Here is a 17959-nt window from a genome sequence, read left to right as displayed (position 1 = left end):
TTTACTCTGTGGTGAATGTACCATTATTTGTCAATATAGGTGATGAAATATTGGTGTACACAAGAACTGGGCAATACATGACTCGTGCATAGGCTAGCTTATGGAGATCTCTTTCATCGGCAAAATTTTTGGTATACTTTTGCTGTAATGGTAGCCTGTTGTATCTTCATTGAAGCAAGAAATGTACATGAGCCTGAGATAGTTAAGGGGTTTCAAACCTTGGCTCTATGCAGTCGTTAGTTCCATTTACATACATGTAGAAATATTAGTCGATATAATTCTTCTTTATCGAATCGACTTAGTTCAGAACTCAGTTGAGCAAGAGTTTCAATTTATCTGCTAGTGTTACGAATTTCCCTGTAATATAAGCTGAAATTCCAGTAATATCATTACGACTTATCAGTATAAAAGAATTTCTATAATACGATAACTAGATAACTCATTTTCCAATCAGATAAACATATCTGTAGAACAAGCTTTTCTTAAGGCTGTTGGTCTAGCTTTTTAATCAGCGTGTCATATGATGTTCTGCTTGGAATTTTACCATGCTCATACATGAGAAATAAGAGCATGAGACATCGTGAGAGAGAGCCGACGGGTTTCACACCGTGAGGGAGAGTCCACGAGTAGAGCAGAAAATGGCCTGGGAGAATTAGCTGCTAAGATATCTAGCCTGAGTGAGGAGTGGATTTGGTGTGAATGAGAGGGAGAGTGACGGTATTTTGTGAGATCTACTGCACGTGTATTGTGTTTGTGTTCAAACAGTAACCTTTTATGGTGCACCCAAAACGCACCGTTCGGTGCTTATTGTGGTGCTTACTGTGGGCTGAATGTCAATGCTGTTTTGTTTTTATCATTTTCGCTGCATTTATATTAAGTAAATAATTTTGGGGCCTCTGCATTTTTTTTTTCTTTTTTTGTGATTGCTGCTGCTTACTGACCAGTCGCCGACCCAGATATAAATTTTCATGAGAGTACATGGAAATTTACAAAAAATTTCAACAGTTTGATAGTAGGTAGGTCGAATACAAAGCATTTGTTGTGGATGAAATAACAAATTGGCACACACAGCTGATGCTGCAGCAGCTGCTAGTATTAGAGTATTATTCTTTTGTATTTAGTAACATTGCGATCTCAAGAAGTGAATTCTTCCTCTTAACTCAATCTTATTGCGTTCACGTTTTATAAATTAGTTATAGCAATTTTTCAAATTATGGGATTACAACTTGTTGATTCTCGGTTTTGGTATCACATGCAACCGCTTATGATACATATTTTTGCTTTGTCTAGGAGTAAGAGTTGATTAGACAGAATCAATTTCCTTCTGTTTTGGTTGACCTATAGCTTGTGATGCTGGTTTGTTTCCATTTATCATTGAATCCGATTTGATGAATGTAGTTGCTAGAAAATGTGATAGTCGGAAGGAATTTTATAGGATCATTCAATATATGTATTTTTCAGTGGATGACGCCTGTCGAGCAGTTTTGCCACCAAAGGAAATGAGCCCAGCATTTACATTAGTACAGTACAGGACACAAAGAAGCTTGCATTTCTTGGCTAATTATAAAGATGAATTCTGATGAGATAAGGAATTGCACACACTCAAGCTACCACACTAACTACTAATTCAGATATTGATGCGGATTGCCGAACGCATTTGCATTTCTCAGCAATCTTCTCACTTTTATTGTCTTCCATCCAACAATTCAACTTTTTTCGATAAATGATAGGAAGAATATAAGGTACACTTATAGGAACATGTAAATTGAGCCAATTGACAAAATCATGCTCTTTGGAAAACCAGATTGTGGCAAGTCTTGTCGCAAGGGTAGGGACAATCAACAATCTTAATGCCTGAACGATCAAAGTACCAATCTCCAACAGCTATTGCAATTGCCTGCACAATGCCATTCACCGAAAATAAGCTAAAGGTTCTTTTTCTTAGAACTTGAAGAGAGTATTCACCAGCAAACAAGGAAGCAACTGTACCTTGTTCCCAACAACAGGAGAATCATCGGCAAACCACGTGTCTTGCCTCTCTGTTTGACAATGAGCGAAACATGAATTTATGAATAATCCATTTTGTTTAGACATTGAAAAGCCTCTCACTGCCTTCAGCACTTGATTCCTGAAACCTGTTCCACGAAACAATGAACTGCCCTTGTAAGTTGATTGCATTTATTGCGGTTTGAAAGCTCAATAGATATTTCATAGATAATTCACCTTGCAAGAACCTAATCTGTGAAGCAGAACATTTTGCGTGGTTTAACCTGCAATCATGCCAATGGCCATGGCGATCTGCTGATGGGGGAGCTAAACTGGATTGGATCTGATTACGAGAGGAAGAAACAACTTAGTTCAGCCAGCTAGTCATTTTAATCTTCTAGTGCCACTCGTTAAAAAGCCAATCTTTCGAAAGTTGTAATTTTTTGCACCTTAAGGGTTTATAAAGAGTACCTGCCATGAGTCGTATGCTGCATTGAGAATGAATAGCGGAGTCCTAACTTGCCTTATTATATTTTGAGGGAAGAAACACTAAGAAGAAGAGAAATACAGAAAATTCAGTTTAAGGACAATGAATAATGCAGTGACTGCTCCACATTTTTCCAAATGTCACTCAACAGGAAATAGGATTACCGATGTTGGATCAAGGTGATTAGTGCAAATACGAGGAAGATTATTTTGCACGCCCTGTAACAAACCAGAAAAATTCCATTAGCATGCAGTGGATTAAATCAACATGATCAAAAACCCCAGAAGAAGCATTCAGAAATATAGAACTCGAAATTCTTAAACATGAGTGTCAGCAACTCCATAGTATCTGGTGGTACCTGCAAGCCAACTACACCGCTGTATAAATTCCTGAGAGTGTGGCCACCAGATACATCAACCCTGAAATTCCAGAAACAAGAGCCAACAAATACATGAAGCTTTTTTTAGAACAGAGCTATGGAACAAGTTTAAATTTTAGTAATGCACAAACAACACAAGAATGTGAGTTAATGGGTACTTACGCGTCAAGGAATAAACCAGCATCACTCAAGCACTTCACCCTAGTAGTTCTAGGGAAGAAGTCCCTGAATTCATCACAATGTAAAATGGATGCTAAGCCCCCAGCAGAGCACCCCGAAAGAAGAGCCTGAAATGAATTTGTTTTATCTTCTTAGGAAGAAAAGAAATGGAAAGAAGAAGAAAAGAGATCAAATGCAAGACAAAATATAAGACCTGATGGGCATGGCGCATTCCCTTGGACATTAAATCATCCATTGCAGCTAACCATATACGTTGTCCTCTAAATTGTAGTCCCGCAGCCTAAAACAAATCTCAATTGATTTTAGCATGTGCTTTACCCATGTAAATGAAAAGAAACAAGCATCAACCTAGCACAACCAGATGTGTATCCTAATTATGTGTCAAATCTGAGGGACAGTATATCAACTTAAATGTGTCAAAACAAATGAAAAAGAATATGAATTTATTAAGCATCACAGAAAAAATTTTCATTAATAGTCCGTTGGCAACCTACCTTATTCTCACTGTCTCCAGTAAAAGATGCACCATCACAATAACGAAGCTTCACCCTATTCCAATTGAAAAAATCTGCAAAAGGCAATACAAAACAAAATAAGATAGCAGCAACCAGAAGAAGAAAGATGTATGCAGGTCTTGATTAGTCTTGAATGTTCTATACAAAGTTCGGAAGGATACCAGGATTCTCTTGAGCTTTATTGCTCAGTATTCCTGTAAATGCTATCCGCTTTTCCATATACCAGGATGATCCACGCCTAGTCTTCTTACGGTAAACACAATTTCTAACATTATTACACCATCCTCCTCCCTGTCACATGATTGTTAGCAGTGTCAAATAATCAATCAAGGTTGACGTTAGCATAGTGGCTCGGTGAAGCTTTGCATAGCTAGCTCATTAACCCCAAACTGGTGCAACAAAGACATTAATCCTCTATAATATAGCAAGGAGCTACAGAGGTTATCATCAATGAAAATCATTGTTCTTGTATCACAAAGAATGTAATGCTGTGAATTGCCAACACTCAACCAGATATACCAACCTGAGCACCAAAGGCAACTATAATTTATTCACATTAATTGTCTTTTCCAGCTAGGGAATTCACAAATAAATTTTAGCAAGTATTAATCATCTGGCACTTTAGTACTTTACCATCAAGCATGATGAGCCACAAGTTAGAAATCTGAACCTGATTTCCCAGTTACTGTGATTATCTTACAAGTCTCTGCTTTTCTAGAACCACCAAAATTCCAGGAATTTGCATAATGCCACAGCAAGCATTAAATTACAGCTGTGTAGAGTATATACTGGTGCTGGTCCACCTCATTAAGCTATGGTTGAGATTACACAGCAGTTGAGGTCGTAACAGATTTTTCATTATGATTTCAACCCCATCATATGAGAGCAGCACCTATACACACTTATGCTTATCTCATAACAGAATCAGTTATGACCACAAGCTTATCATGTGGCAGTGCACACATAAGCACAAGCTTATATTAGTTAGGCATGCAGGTGTGTTTGTCTGTGTGTTGAGCAAGTTACTTTAGACCATCTGTGTGTTAGTGATATCTTAACTAAAGTTAGTTATGCTTGCTGCTATAAATACCATGCTTGCACAGATTTGTCATAAAGCTGAGTTAATAAAATTGTTTCCTTTTCTCATTTTCTCTCTTTAACTTTCCTTCACTTTCTTGCTTACTAAAAAGGTCTTTTATTAAATTCTTTCATGCCAAACCCTCACTTTCTAGCTTACCAGACGGAACTGTTATCAGATTCTTTCATGCCAAAAAGAGACACAAAAAATAACATAGGCAAGCAAATGACTGAACTATTCAAGAAATTATGTTCAGATCTATCCAGCTAACCTCTAATTGAATGAGCCAACTATTTGCCCCTGACCCATATCCACGGTGCAAGTGATATCCAGGCAATGTTCCATCTAAACAGACTGCAAGATTGAAAAAAAATACAGGTAGGTGGATTAGGTGAATATGCAGAACAGATTTCAACACCCATATGACAAATCATCAGTGTCAAGATTTGTCACTAGATTTGCCAAACGAATCTAAAATTTACACTTAAACAATCTTTCATGCAGTAATGCTCATGAAAATCATTAGCTTGGTGCGTCAAAACTTTATTGCCACGATAGTGAAAGCAGAAAACAAGTATAGATGAACCAATTGACTAATATTAAAGTAAAAACAAGCAATTAATAGAACAAAAAATGTCTCTTTCAGTCTCAGACAACAGAACCAACATTGGGTTCGTTAAATCGCCATCTGTATAAAAATAATAATTATATAAAAAAAACTCCAATCCTTATCTCAAATCCTTAACTTTTTTTTTTTAAAAGGGTGAAGTAAAGTTCAAGTTATCAAGTTATACAATCAATGAATTTACCAAATATAAAAGAAACACAATCAAATCTAAATCAAGTTCAAAAATAGAAAACAAATCCAAATCAAGCAATCTTTTAAACAACAACATTACAAGCAAAGCAACAAAATCAATGTTAAATAAAGAGAATGTTATGGAGATATATAGCTACCTGCTCCTTTGGCACGAGCACTTTGAATGAGGGTGAGTCCAACCATTAAAGCATTATCATAAGCTTTAGAGATCCCATAAACAGAACCATTACTAACATAACCGCTCCTGTAATTCTCAATTTGATAAAGTTCTGTTTCATTAAACTCCAAGAACCCATCAACCCATTTGCCAAATGCAGTCAACACAACAAATGAAACCAACAAAAGCTTCATCTTTCCTCTCCAAATCTTGAAAAATAAGACACAAAGAAAAAAAAAAAAAATCTTTGACGCTACAACAATGAGTTATTGTCTATATACTCCTAACAGAAGTAATAAAATGGTATTTTTCTTTTTTTTTTCAAAGAGAAATTATTTGCATTTGATAATAAAAACCCATGAACGTAAATGTTGGGTCGCTAGTGGAGAGAGATTTGTTTTGCTTGGTTTGGTTTCTTACAAAGAACAGTGTGAGGATTTGCCGGGCTTTTTAAGAATTTTAAGACCAGAGCTCACGTTTAGAATCTAACATTTAAGATTTTAACAATTAACAAGAGTTATGTTAAAGTTACAAGGGGTTGTGATTGCTTTCTGGTCACAGACAATCGTGGGATGTTTGATGGGTGGGTTCCAACTGATGGACCGCTGAGATAATAAGTTTTGGTTGGTGATGGTGTTTGTGTAAACGACAGATCCCAACGGTGGGGGCCTCCACTTTCCAATTAATTTGTGTTGTGTTGTGTCATGTGTGTGTGTGGTTAGCTTTTAGGGCTTCTTCTTTGTGGTGGAACCCGTGCTTGTGCGGCTTACAGCTGTTTTTTGTGCCTCTTCGGTGCAAATGCTCGGTGATTTAATGATTTTATTCCTAAGGACGTGTTTGGGAAAGTGCTTTTTGTTAAGTTATCAAAAGACACTAGATTGTTTTACCTATATTAGAACTTTAGTTTAATATCAATAAAATGACTTTCTTTTTTTAACATAGAATATTTTTACAATTAGAAATTAATGGGGCTAAACTAAGTCAGTTCCATTATGGGTATGTCACTGTTTAGATTTCTTTCACAATAATATTCAGAGAAATAAATCTACCATCTACCTACATTTCTAAGAGATAAAAACTACTTCTAATTAATTATGGGAAAGAAACATGAGCTGATGCACCTTATTGTGACTCACTCAACAATTGTTTAGAGGGTGGGTTACCCCTTTCCATTAGACTAAGTTGAGTTGAGTTACCAGATTTGTTTGTATTGTATTTTATTCGTGTTGAATTGAAGTCGACGTCTATTTAAATTAGTTATTAATTATGTCAAAAATTTTAATCACTAATCCAATCTGTTTATTAGTTTTATCACATCTAATTTTATTTTATCTACTTAACATGTTTTTATTACATTATCCAAAAAATTTCGTTGGATAAAATTTCTAATATTTGTCATTTATTTTAAATTCGTTGTAATATTTTGTGAAAGAACATCTATTAAGTATATATTTTTAGAAATAAAAAAAAGGAAAATTCAAGTGTTTCTCCAACTTCAGAAGATTTTTTTTTTTAAAAAAATGAATTTTACAATTATTTTTAATATATGTGATCAAAATTAAAAGGCACTTCTCAACATATCCCTAATGATAGATATATTGTTCAAATTCATGCCAGACTTTTCCTTCTATCATAATGTCCATGCACATGTGATAATGGAATCACACTGGTCCTAGTTCTATTCCTATTTGATCTTTTGCAAATCATAATGTGCTTTGAATTTTTTTTTTCTTTTTGTTGAATTACCTTTTTCGTTATCCATTTTAATATGATATTTTGATGATTAATTAGTTTACTTCATTAATTACTTGATAAATAGTAATATAAATTCTTATGAGTAGTGATATAACCACAAATTCTTATACAAACTTATCTTGTACAAACTGATGTGGCATGATAAAATTGGTTAAATTAAATATCTTTTGTCCCACATGATTTATTTTTATTATTTTGTATTTTCATTCAACCAATGAATTGATACCGCATCAGTTCGTATAAAATAAATTTATACAAGAGTTTGCGGCTGTATCATCACTCAATTCTTATTTACGTACAAAATCTAAGATATATACTTGACAATGTATTTCATCTTAAAAAATGCTTTAACCAATGAGATCCAGATAGTGGGTGTTGTCATGGGTAAGTTAGGCTTCGTTTGCTGTATTGTAACAAATATTAAACAATAAATTCAACACTTCGAAAATTTTTCCTTATTTTGCCTCAATTTCTTGTTCTTTATATGAAATTCAAAAAAGGGGTTCTATAATTATATCTTTCCTTCACACAAAGCTACCCTACCTTGACTCATCATTGAAAGTTGGTAGTGGAAGGAACCAAACTTGATAAATTATTTTAATATTTATTTAGATTTGAATATAAAAAAATTAATATACAAGGAGTGCTGGTTTAGTAAACGATAATACTTACTTTATTGTAAGCGATAATATCACGTCACGTAGGTTAATTCACAACTTTAAAATTAACGTGTCTAAATACTCACCATATAATGGGTACCTATGCTAAGTAAATCATCTTCCAATGTGTAATATATTATTTGAGTGGAGGAATATCAACTTAATTACAATTCATATAATTATATTAGCCTGTAACAGGCAAAAACAATTAAGTAGACTATTAATCGCCGGGCATTTTCCAGATGACATTTATGACAACGGCATGTGCTTTTCTTTAATCTTTATTTCTTTCCCCCATATGATCGCCTCAAATTTATTTCTTCGACTTGTCTCCTCATCCAGATTCAATAACAAATCAATTAAAGTTTCATGGAATTTATCGGCAGTTATAATATTTAATATCTGTCTGAGAACTTAACCGGTGACGAAATCAAATGGGGGGAAAAGAATTAAAATTACAATCGGTAGTGTTAACGATGACCCACCGTTTAACTAAGAATTTAATTAAATCAAGAAGCTACGCACATTAAAATTAAAATGTTTCATAAGAGATTTACAATTATATATTCGCATTAAACTAAACGCAACATCACTAGCTGTAAGCTGTCAATGTTATACATCATGCATGCATGTGTGCAAATTTTTATTGGATTTTGGAGTTAGTTAATTAATAATGAGAGATTCCTTGCTATAATTTTCAATGATTTCATGGCAAAAAATGAATGGCAAGTCTAGTTTGTAGGGTCTTGAAATTGACTCTCCGCCTTTGCTTGCTAATCGGTGGACCTTCTCAATACTTTCCGAATGTCAATTCACACATTAAACAACAGGATCCACATCTCATTATCAATATGAATAGTAGTATATGGTATATATATATGCATGTACTTTTATGATCATTTGATAAATGTAAGTATACACGACATGATTTTATGTTTTTCGTATTTTTCACTCATTGCATTAATTAATGATCAAAGCCCTCTCCATTCATGTCTTAAGAATTTTATTTTCATTTACGCAAACCACTACTCATGAAATGAAAAAGTATAGGATAATACGAGTCGTTACCTTCTTTTCTTAATGATCAGTTATGAAAAAAGCATGCACCAGAGATTTTTGGGAAGGAGGTTATATATTTCAAAAGTGAAAAGTGGAAGCAATAACTAATGGGGATACAAGACTAGCTAACCAACAAATATAGTTAGGGGAGTGAAAGAGAAGTTTAAGCGGACGAGGCTCAATTTTGGATTATATCTTTTTTTAATCTGATTTGTTTAGCAAAGATTGGAATGTTGGAAACGAACAAAAACCTTTCTTTATCGTTAAGTTACTACCTTTTTTGAGTTGGCCCTTCTCTAGTGTAGGGTTTAAATTATATAATTTAATAGAGTCAATGTAGACGCGTTATTAAATTGTACGGTTTAACAACGTGTTCGTATAAAGAAAAATGAAGGCACCCACACTTTATATATATAGAAAAATTCTCAGGTACGAATGTCTGTTTAAATTTTCATGTTTACATCCATTTTCACAATACTGTAAACAAATTTCGCAACATTGTAAAGTAGTTTACAATGTTGTAAGACAATATGCACAAAATTATAAGATTATTTATATTGATGTGAACTTCGCTTCATATATACAAAAATTTAGATGGGCATCCCTAGGAGAGAAAGACTCCGAGAATCATTTTCTAATGCGGATGACCTTACTTTTTAAAATTTGAATTCTGTGTTTAACAAAAGCGTAATTTCTTTAAAATATCATAAAACCTTTACAATGCTCAAACATCATTTTCTTCTTTTTTTTTGTTGTAAAACGAAAAATTTATATTTTAAAAAATATATCCCCACTTAAGAAGAATTATATATTTATAGTATATCTAAATATTTAACAAGATTTTTTGTGATTAGTCTTCTCTTGGCATTTAGGTTCACATGCTACACTTGCGTTACGTTTACGTAACTTGTATGATGTTATTGCTACTGTCTTCTTGTAATATGTGTTCGTTCCCCAATACACAAAGTAAAAACACCCATATATTCCTCCAAATCTATGTGTCATGCAATCACTTCTGCGTTGTATTGGGGGCAGTTGCTTCATATTATTCAATTCTTTGGAAATTTAGAATCGGACCGTCATATTCAAATTAAAGTTTAGTGGAAGCTAGCTGGGGTTGATAGTATATAAATGCTCTAGTAAAACCTTTTCATTTGTTCTTTTTGGTAAAAAATCAACAACCGTCATACTATCAAGATTAGCAGCCCATATGTTGTCACTTGTCAAAGATTAAATACTATTGTCTGGACCTTAATTAGCACTTTAACTTAAGCTCCTAGGCATAGCGGTAACCCAACATTTACATTTAGTTTTTGCAAATAGTTTTTTACTTGTAGATTAGAAAGATCTAATTGCTCTCATAAAGCAATAAATTAATCAAAAGCAACAAGGGTAATTAATGTGCTAAATGAATCGGTGGGACGCCTTCATAACAAGCAAGACTAATTTGGACAAATGATGTTAGATTTATGCGTATCTTGTTCCGAAGCTCGGAGGAGAGGATTTGAAGTACAAAATTAACTTAATGTCCAAGAGGCACCCACAATTTATGAAAGTTCTACTACAAATCCCACACGGTACGGTCAATTATAAGTATCTAGGTTTATATATAATTTATGTATAATATTTGCTGAAGCTGAAGGATAAAAAACCCTTCGATGATTCGGAAACATGAAATTAATCAAGTAATGGATAAAATTATACTTGATCTTTTTAGAATATGCAAAATTCTTACTCATCATTCTTGATATCTCTCCTCAAATGTAACTCGAGCGTGTATTTGAAAAAAAAAAAACACTTCAATGCTCTTGTCAATTTTGTGTTTTGTGAATTTAAAATTAATCTGAACTTGATTTTTTCTTTAAGTTATCCAGAAATTCTTATTTTAGATCTAAATTTCCATTTGTAGTCTTTGTGAACTTGTTTTTCACGATTAGATTTGTTAACTGTTTTTCTGCTTTATCTGAGTTTTGGGCACGTGAACAACATCATTTGCCGCTAGTACTGCCGAAGGATTGAGAGGGCAAGGCTGGGCTGTAATCCAATATCTTTTAGGCTAAATAATTTTAAAATTATTTTCCATGTACACTTTTCAACTTTTTTTTAAAATTTTTATAATACATAATATAATAAAGGAAAAAAAGAGTGAAACGCCCTTATTTTTGACTAAAAACCTCTCTAGTGTTTAAAACATATCCAGGCTTCCTTGATTGCAAATTTTTTGTACTGATCTTACCATTTTATGTTGGATGGTTGTTTGACATTAAGAATATGAATATTTTTATTTATTAATTTAATTATTTTCAATTGGTTATGGAAATTTTTTCATAATTTATTGATAAATAAATGCAAAATTGAAATACATGTATTATTTTAGATACCTTCAACTTATTATTCTCCAAAAAATAGTATATATATTTATTTTGCATTTGATTTTTTAATCAATTAAAAAAATAGAATTAATTGGAAAATTATAATAACATAACTCTGTTACCTAAAAAAATTATTTAATTAATTTAATAATTAAAGTCTTTATATTCCCAACATTAAACAACCACTAAGGGTAAATTGGTAAGATCAGTTAAAAGTTGACACTCATGGGATTTAGATGTTTTTGAAAATACCAGATAGTTTTCTATTGGTTTTATCAAATGGAGTAGGGGGTTTTGCTCTTTTTTCTTATAATAAACAATATTCATATTAGTCCTTAAAAAAATTTCTATATATATATATATATATATATAAACAGTTTGTAACCATTATTTTAGTTTAGCCTGGATTGAAATGTGCTGCTACTGCTATATTTTCAGCTTGGATTAATCTTGTTTCTGGGCTTTGTATGATTTTATGTAATCTCTAGGTGTTCATATATACGCAGATTCCTTATTCTAATCCTCATCTAAAATATATTGTATATTTATAAATAAGTTTTATAATATATCTCGACACAGGGCGCGGTATAAGGCTGTAAATTTTGGTACTCACATTTACATAATAATAAGATGATGCTATGCACGACTTCACCATTGATGAAAAAGACTTATGTTATCATTTTCATAAACAGAAAACTCATTTTAAGAATTTGTTGTTAATAAACTTGTAGATTAATTAAGAAATGGTGGGTAATGTAGAAAACTTATTTGATCACAATTCGTTGTTTATGTTTCTGACTAATAAGAAAAGAAAACGATTGATGGAACAATCGAATCCAATGGACGAAAAACCATTAATGCTAACAGTTATTGGCTTAATTAGGTGATCAGACTACCAAATAATTATGTATTGTTGTTGTGAACTAGTGATCATGTGGAACCGAGACACCAAAATTTAAGGCGGTGGTGGCGAGCCCAATTAAGAAAATGATGATACTCAATATCACATACCGGTAGCTCACTACACGTGATGATCTCATGGTCCCATAATCACATGCACAAATTTTGGAGCCACAATAAGATCCAAAACAATGTCCAACAAGATTTTTATTTCGTATAAATAAACAACCAAGGAGAATTCTTTAAGGAAGACTTCTATTAAATAAATTTAAAGAAAAAAAAGTACAAAATTTGGGACCTCGGGGGGAGACACATAGACCTTGCCCCTATTTATTCCCTCACAATGATAATCATAACAACAAAGGAGCATCGCATAAAATAAACACACAAGGAGCTTTATTGATTCCTAATTAGTTAATGATAATTATAACAAACAGTGTCATTTTCATAATAAGGATAACAAGCTTCTTTATTTTGTGATACAGTCTAGTTAAAATCTTTGAAGTACCTATCCCTTTGCCCCATGCATCATATATGTCTAACCTATGAATCTTCCCAACCTACAATGGAAGTGAGTTAGAGCATCACCAAAAGACTCTTCAAATAAGATTTTATTAATTATTTGAAGAGCCACCTCAATATTTAAGGCTCCAAAAGACATTCCAATTAAGATTCTTCAAATAAGAAATGATTCTCTCTCTTCAAATTTGGAGAGTTGATTTCTCCCTCTTCAATTTATATTTTATTACTTTTCATTGAAGAAAGAGAGAGAAGTGCTTTAATTACTATTGACTTTTCCTTTAAAAAAATAATTATTTGATTAAAATAATATTAACTTATTTCTATTTGAAGAGTCTTTTGGAGAATATCATATTTTTTCACCATTCTATTTGCCACATAGGTAAGCAAATAAGTATTTGAAGAGTAAAATTTATAGAGGCTTTTGGAGATGCTCTTATATCAAAAGGGTTTGGATATGAAAGTGCAATGACCAACCCTCATCTTAATTTATGGAGCACAACTACACCAAGGTCATCATCCATAGCATGGATCTTAGAGTATATTAAAGGTACTACCTTCAATTAATAATACATACGTGTCATGTGTGTATTTATTTTAAAAAATTCATCATATAATTAATAATTATATTTAATTAAATAATTTATATTACACGTATATTAATTAAATGTAATACCTCCGATATATTCTAAAATTTTTTCCATCCTTAGACTTGCAATGAACGGTAAGATCCGAGCCATTTTTTAACTTATTGAAGATGTGTCCGTGAACTTTCATGTTTACATCACGTACTTGTACGAAACAAGTTGAGCCAGTGACAGCATAATTTTGCTGAACACAAGTCATGATTCTGTGTACTTGTTTAATTTTGAGCGTTTGGATTTTCCCTATGCCTGCAATAAAAAAACGACAACTGTACGTCATTTTAAATAAGCAAGCAGATGTCACAATTATGCTTTACATACAAAGATGAAGTCGCGGATAAAAAATTTTGGACCTTTAATTTGTTGCAACTATTTATTCCTAATATTGACATCATAATTTTATAATATTATGTTTATTTTTAAATATATTTTTATAAAAACATTTAAAACTTGATAGATAATGATTTCAATAAGAAGGAACTAGCAATCTCATTTTAATTTTAATTTATAAGTATAGAAGGTAATCATTCATGGCTTCATGCATTATCTTCCACCAATTTTGTTTTTGTTAATTTTCATCGCCTTGAACCGATCTAACGTAGAAATATATTGGTTAAAGCTAAAATAAACGTCTTTGAATTTAACAGAATTACAAGTGTGAAAGCAAAAACATTCAAGAAAGAATAAAATAAAAACTGTATTTGTAATCTGTATAGAACCTTGAGCATCTTTAAGAAGATGAGAGACGATGGCTGAAAAAGCTTGATACAAGCAATCAAAATGGTCGGGCTGAAGAAGCATCCAACTTGTCCACCACTCTCTATTAACCGAAATTTTGAATCCTAAAAATATATCAAAGATGAATGAATGGTTGAAATTAATTGACTTTAGAATTTTATGTGATGAATTTCTGATGACCTTTTGCATGGATATAATATTGGAAAAAAGGGGGTGGGTGGTCTACATAATGAGTAGACAGCTACTTAGCAATCCACGCAATTTCTTGCCTAGTTTTATTTTAACTCTGTTTGTACCTTGAAGATTCATTACAACTCAATCAGTTTTCAAAACCTCTCAGCACAATCCATAGATATAAATATAATTTAATGCCTACAACTTGACTTCATCATCAATGGGTTCTTTTTCTTTTGCAACATGATCATCAGAAGAGACTTCTTTTCCTTTCCCAACATGATCATCATCAAAAGAGGCTGCGGCTTCATTTTGCTTTGCTTCACCATTGTCCTGATCAATCTTTTCATCCTTGGCAGCAGCAGCTGCATTAATATCCATTAATGTTGGTGGTATTGGCTTATTAGCCTCAAAATTATTCTCTGCTGTCTTGTACTTGTACCAAGCGGCTGCGTACAAATAAAGAACAAAATTAAGGACACTAAGAATGGCCAAGAACCAATAAAACAGGTTCACGTTGTTCTTGTTAATATCAGTCCCATGTAACCATCCTTGTTTGCTGGGAGTTATTCTTTTGGTCACGGCGTTTATGATATCAACAAAAACACTACTTAGGAAGTTGCCAAAGGACAGTGACAGAAATGTAAATGAAGTAGAAAGTGTTCTCATGCCGGCAGGCGCTTCTTTGTAGAAGAATTCAAGCAACCCAACGAGTGTAAACATGTCTGCTATGCCAAATATACAATATTGAAATGATAGCCAAAACAAACTTATTTGCTTTGGTGGCATCTGATTGAATGCATTCCTTCTTTGAACTTCCACAAAGCCTGCTATTGTCATTGAAACTGCAGAAAGCACTAGGCCTACGCCAACGCGTTGAAGCTGTGTGATTCCTGAGGGATGTCCTGTGATTTTTTGGGCAAAGGGGACGAATAAAAGCTCGTAGACTGGGAGAAGAATTGACATGAAAAGAAGAGGGATTACAGGGATCGAAGGAGTGGGAACTTTGATAGAGCCAAGTTGGGGATCCATGTAAGCGCCTTGCGTCACTGAGAATGTTTGGAGTTGTGCTAAGCAAGTGTTCATTAGGATGGTGCTGGCCAAAATGGGCATCATTCTTGTTAGGATCTTCACTTCCTCAACTTGCGTTAATGTGCAAACTCTCCACGGTGCTGCCTCCGTTGAGTCTTTCGGAACAATGGCCGCTTTGTCTAGGCACCTGCAGGTTAATTAATTCAATGTTCAATGTTTTGATGGCCCATTGCTAATAATACCACAAGACAACAAGAATATGCCTTCTGCGGGAAAAAATTAAAAGCTGGAAGTCATAATGATGTTCCTTTCTTTCAAGTCAAAAGTTTTTTTTTTTTAATTAGCTGATTAATTAAGATTTTCAGTCTCAATTAAATTGCTTAGACAATTAGGAGCCATAAGTGGGATATTATTTACAGGCAATATATATGATGCAATACAGGTACGAAAAGAAAATTTTATTTGGGCACACATTTTAAAGCGTGTCCCACGGATGAAATGGCAATTGATGCCCATGATTAAGGAGGTTATATTACTTTAGTTTTTTTTTTTAATTATGAGCTTACCTCATTTGAAATATGTACGTAGAACAATTGAAGCTTAATTAATATAATGACACTCACAATATATTAAAAACAACAAACACTATAAATTTACCTAAATTGGTTGGTGTGTGGGATTCTTTCCTCTGTACCAACTCTTTCTTTTTCATTTATCTCATACAATTCTTCGGGGTTCTCCGGCAGTGAAAGCTTTCGGTTTTTTATTGCTACTACTACAACCTGTCAACAACGGTTAAAGCAGTAAAAAATAAATAAATAAAATTATTAGATAAGGTATGTGAATGGACCAGGATTATGTCTTGATCATATCTTTATTTCGAATATTATAGATCGGATTATAAGAAATAAAAAAGATATAACTTAATCATAATGGATGATAATATATACGTGTCAAAAGTTCATCCAAAACTCTGAATCATATTAGAAGAGGATTCTAAAAATTGGATGAGAGCAAAGTGAAAGAATTATAATCCTTCTTTTATATGAGTTTTTCTGAGTTTTTTTAAAATTTGTATCTAGCTAATGCCTTTTAGGAACATCTCCTGATCATGAGAAAATCCTGATCCCAAGAGAAAAGGGATAGAGAGAGAATCGGGACCTGCGAAACCCTGACAAGGGGGCTCTCGCCGGGCTGTTGATTGCGGTAGAAAGGCTTTCCGATGACCAAAGCGATAAAACCAATGAAGGTAACAATAGATGATATGAGGAAACCGCCCCACCAAGCTTTCTCAGTGGAAACATAAACAATGGCAGTGACTCCAATCACAGCTGCAAGTGTGGTAGTAAGAAGGAAATAGTTGAAGTAGCTGGCCAAAGCCTTTGCTCCCTTTGGATCCTTTTCATCGAATTGGCCTGCCCCCAGTGCTGGAAGAGCCCCTCTAACTCCACCACTACCCAATGCGTATAAACACAATGATGCGTAAAAATACGCCGCTATTCCACCTTTTACACAGCTTGATTTTCCACAATCAGGTGGATGCAATTTTTCTGAGTAAGCTTGTACTGTTATCATCACCAAAGCCTGCCATTAAAAAAATAATAACAATTAAACCCAGAAATTCTCTCTTATGCCACTCTTAAGAGATTTTACCGGTTGAATGAACCATACTTCTAGCTAGTTTTCTTACCAATACTTCGAGGGTTCCAAAGATCAAACAAGTGGCAAATCTGCTCAAGAAGGTATCCGAGATGAAGCCACCGACGAGGCAAAGCAAGAAAGTTGAACCCATCAAGTTTGTGAGAGTGTTAGAAGCGCCAGCAAGATTAAAGTGCATCTCATTTTTAAAGTAGAGGACCATGCTTATCGCATTTGCAATGAAACCCATGTTCTCAAGTGAGGACAAGACTACAAAGACAAAGAAATAGTGTCATGTTAATGTACTCAACTGCATAAGTTCTAGGCTCTAGCTAGGTGAAGGTAATTGATACTAACTAAAATTTCTCACCAAATATGAAGCCGCAAGCTCTGAATCCACCCTTTTGTTTGATAGTAGCCACCTTGTCCTCCTGTGTTAATTGTGATAAAATTCAACATATATATTAAACACGTATCAGAGTGTTAAAAAAAAAAGCAAAGAAAGAAAGACAAACATAGAAGAATTGAAACTTAGTTACCATGGTGGCGATACTTGAAAAGTATTTGTACAAGGAGAGGTTTAATTCAGAGAGAAATTAATGTTAGAGAAGAAGCTGGCATCTATTTGAGAATATATATAGAAAAACTCTCATGCATAGTTTATAACGTTTTATTTCTGTAATCGTCGGTATTTTCTGAGCTTTGTTTCTCATAACTGAAGCTGCAGATATCATTTTATTTTAGCAAAGCTAGGGGTCCTAACATTTAATATTACTGTTCTTTTTAATCTATTTCTATTGTTGGTTATAGATATTTTTTTATTTTTTTACAGTTTGGCTATAGAATCTAAACTTGATTAAAAATGTA

At 33.3% G+C, this 17959-nt stretch overlaps 2 protein-coding genes across 2 annotated transcripts; both read right to left on the bottom strand.

The window, feature by feature from the left end:
* Positions 1 to 1530: 1530 nt before the first annotated feature.
* Positions 1531 to 6062, bottom strand: LOC102619995 (pectin acetylesterase 10-like). Its single transcript, XM_006480273.3, has 12 exons — positions 5583 to 6062; positions 4897 to 4979; positions 3709 to 3838; positions 3527 to 3600; positions 3226 to 3312; positions 3015 to 3139; positions 2832 to 2892; positions 2638 to 2691; positions 2458 to 2535; positions 2224 to 2329; positions 1990 to 2135; positions 1531 to 1897 (listed from the first exon to the last, which is right to left on the bottom strand). Exons 1-12 carry the CDS (start codon positions 5794 to 5796, stop codon positions 1784 to 1786), a joined length of 1272 nt encoding a protein of 423 aa, XP_006480336.1. The 5' UTR covers positions 5797 to 6062; the 3' UTR covers positions 1531 to 1783.
* Positions 6063 to 14469: 8407 nt separating this feature from the next.
* LOC102611582 (protein NRT1/ PTR FAMILY 4.5-like) lies at positions 14470 to 17722 on the bottom strand. The gene is made up of 6 exons (XM_025100173.1): positions 17632 to 17722; positions 17463 to 17523; positions 17145 to 17362; positions 16616 to 17038; positions 16112 to 16236; positions 14470 to 15641 (listed from the first exon to the last, which is right to left on the bottom strand). The coding sequence occupies exons 1-6, from the start codon at positions 17632 to 17634 to the stop codon at positions 14621 to 14623; spliced, it is 1851 nt and encodes a 616-aa protein (XP_024955941.1). The 5' UTR covers positions 17635 to 17722; the 3' UTR covers positions 14470 to 14620.
* Positions 17723 to 17959: the final 237 nt, after the last annotated feature.

This window comes from Citrus sinensis, chromosome 6 (genome assembly GCF_022201045.2).
Source record: "Citrus sinensis cultivar Valencia sweet orange chromosome 6, DVS_A1.0, whole genome shotgun sequence".
NCBI classification, from domain to species: domain Eukaryota; kingdom Viridiplantae; phylum Streptophyta; class Magnoliopsida; order Sapindales; family Rutaceae; genus Citrus; species Citrus sinensis.
Note: the sequence above shows the minus strand (reverse complement) of the source record. Positions and strands in the feature narration are given on the sequence as shown.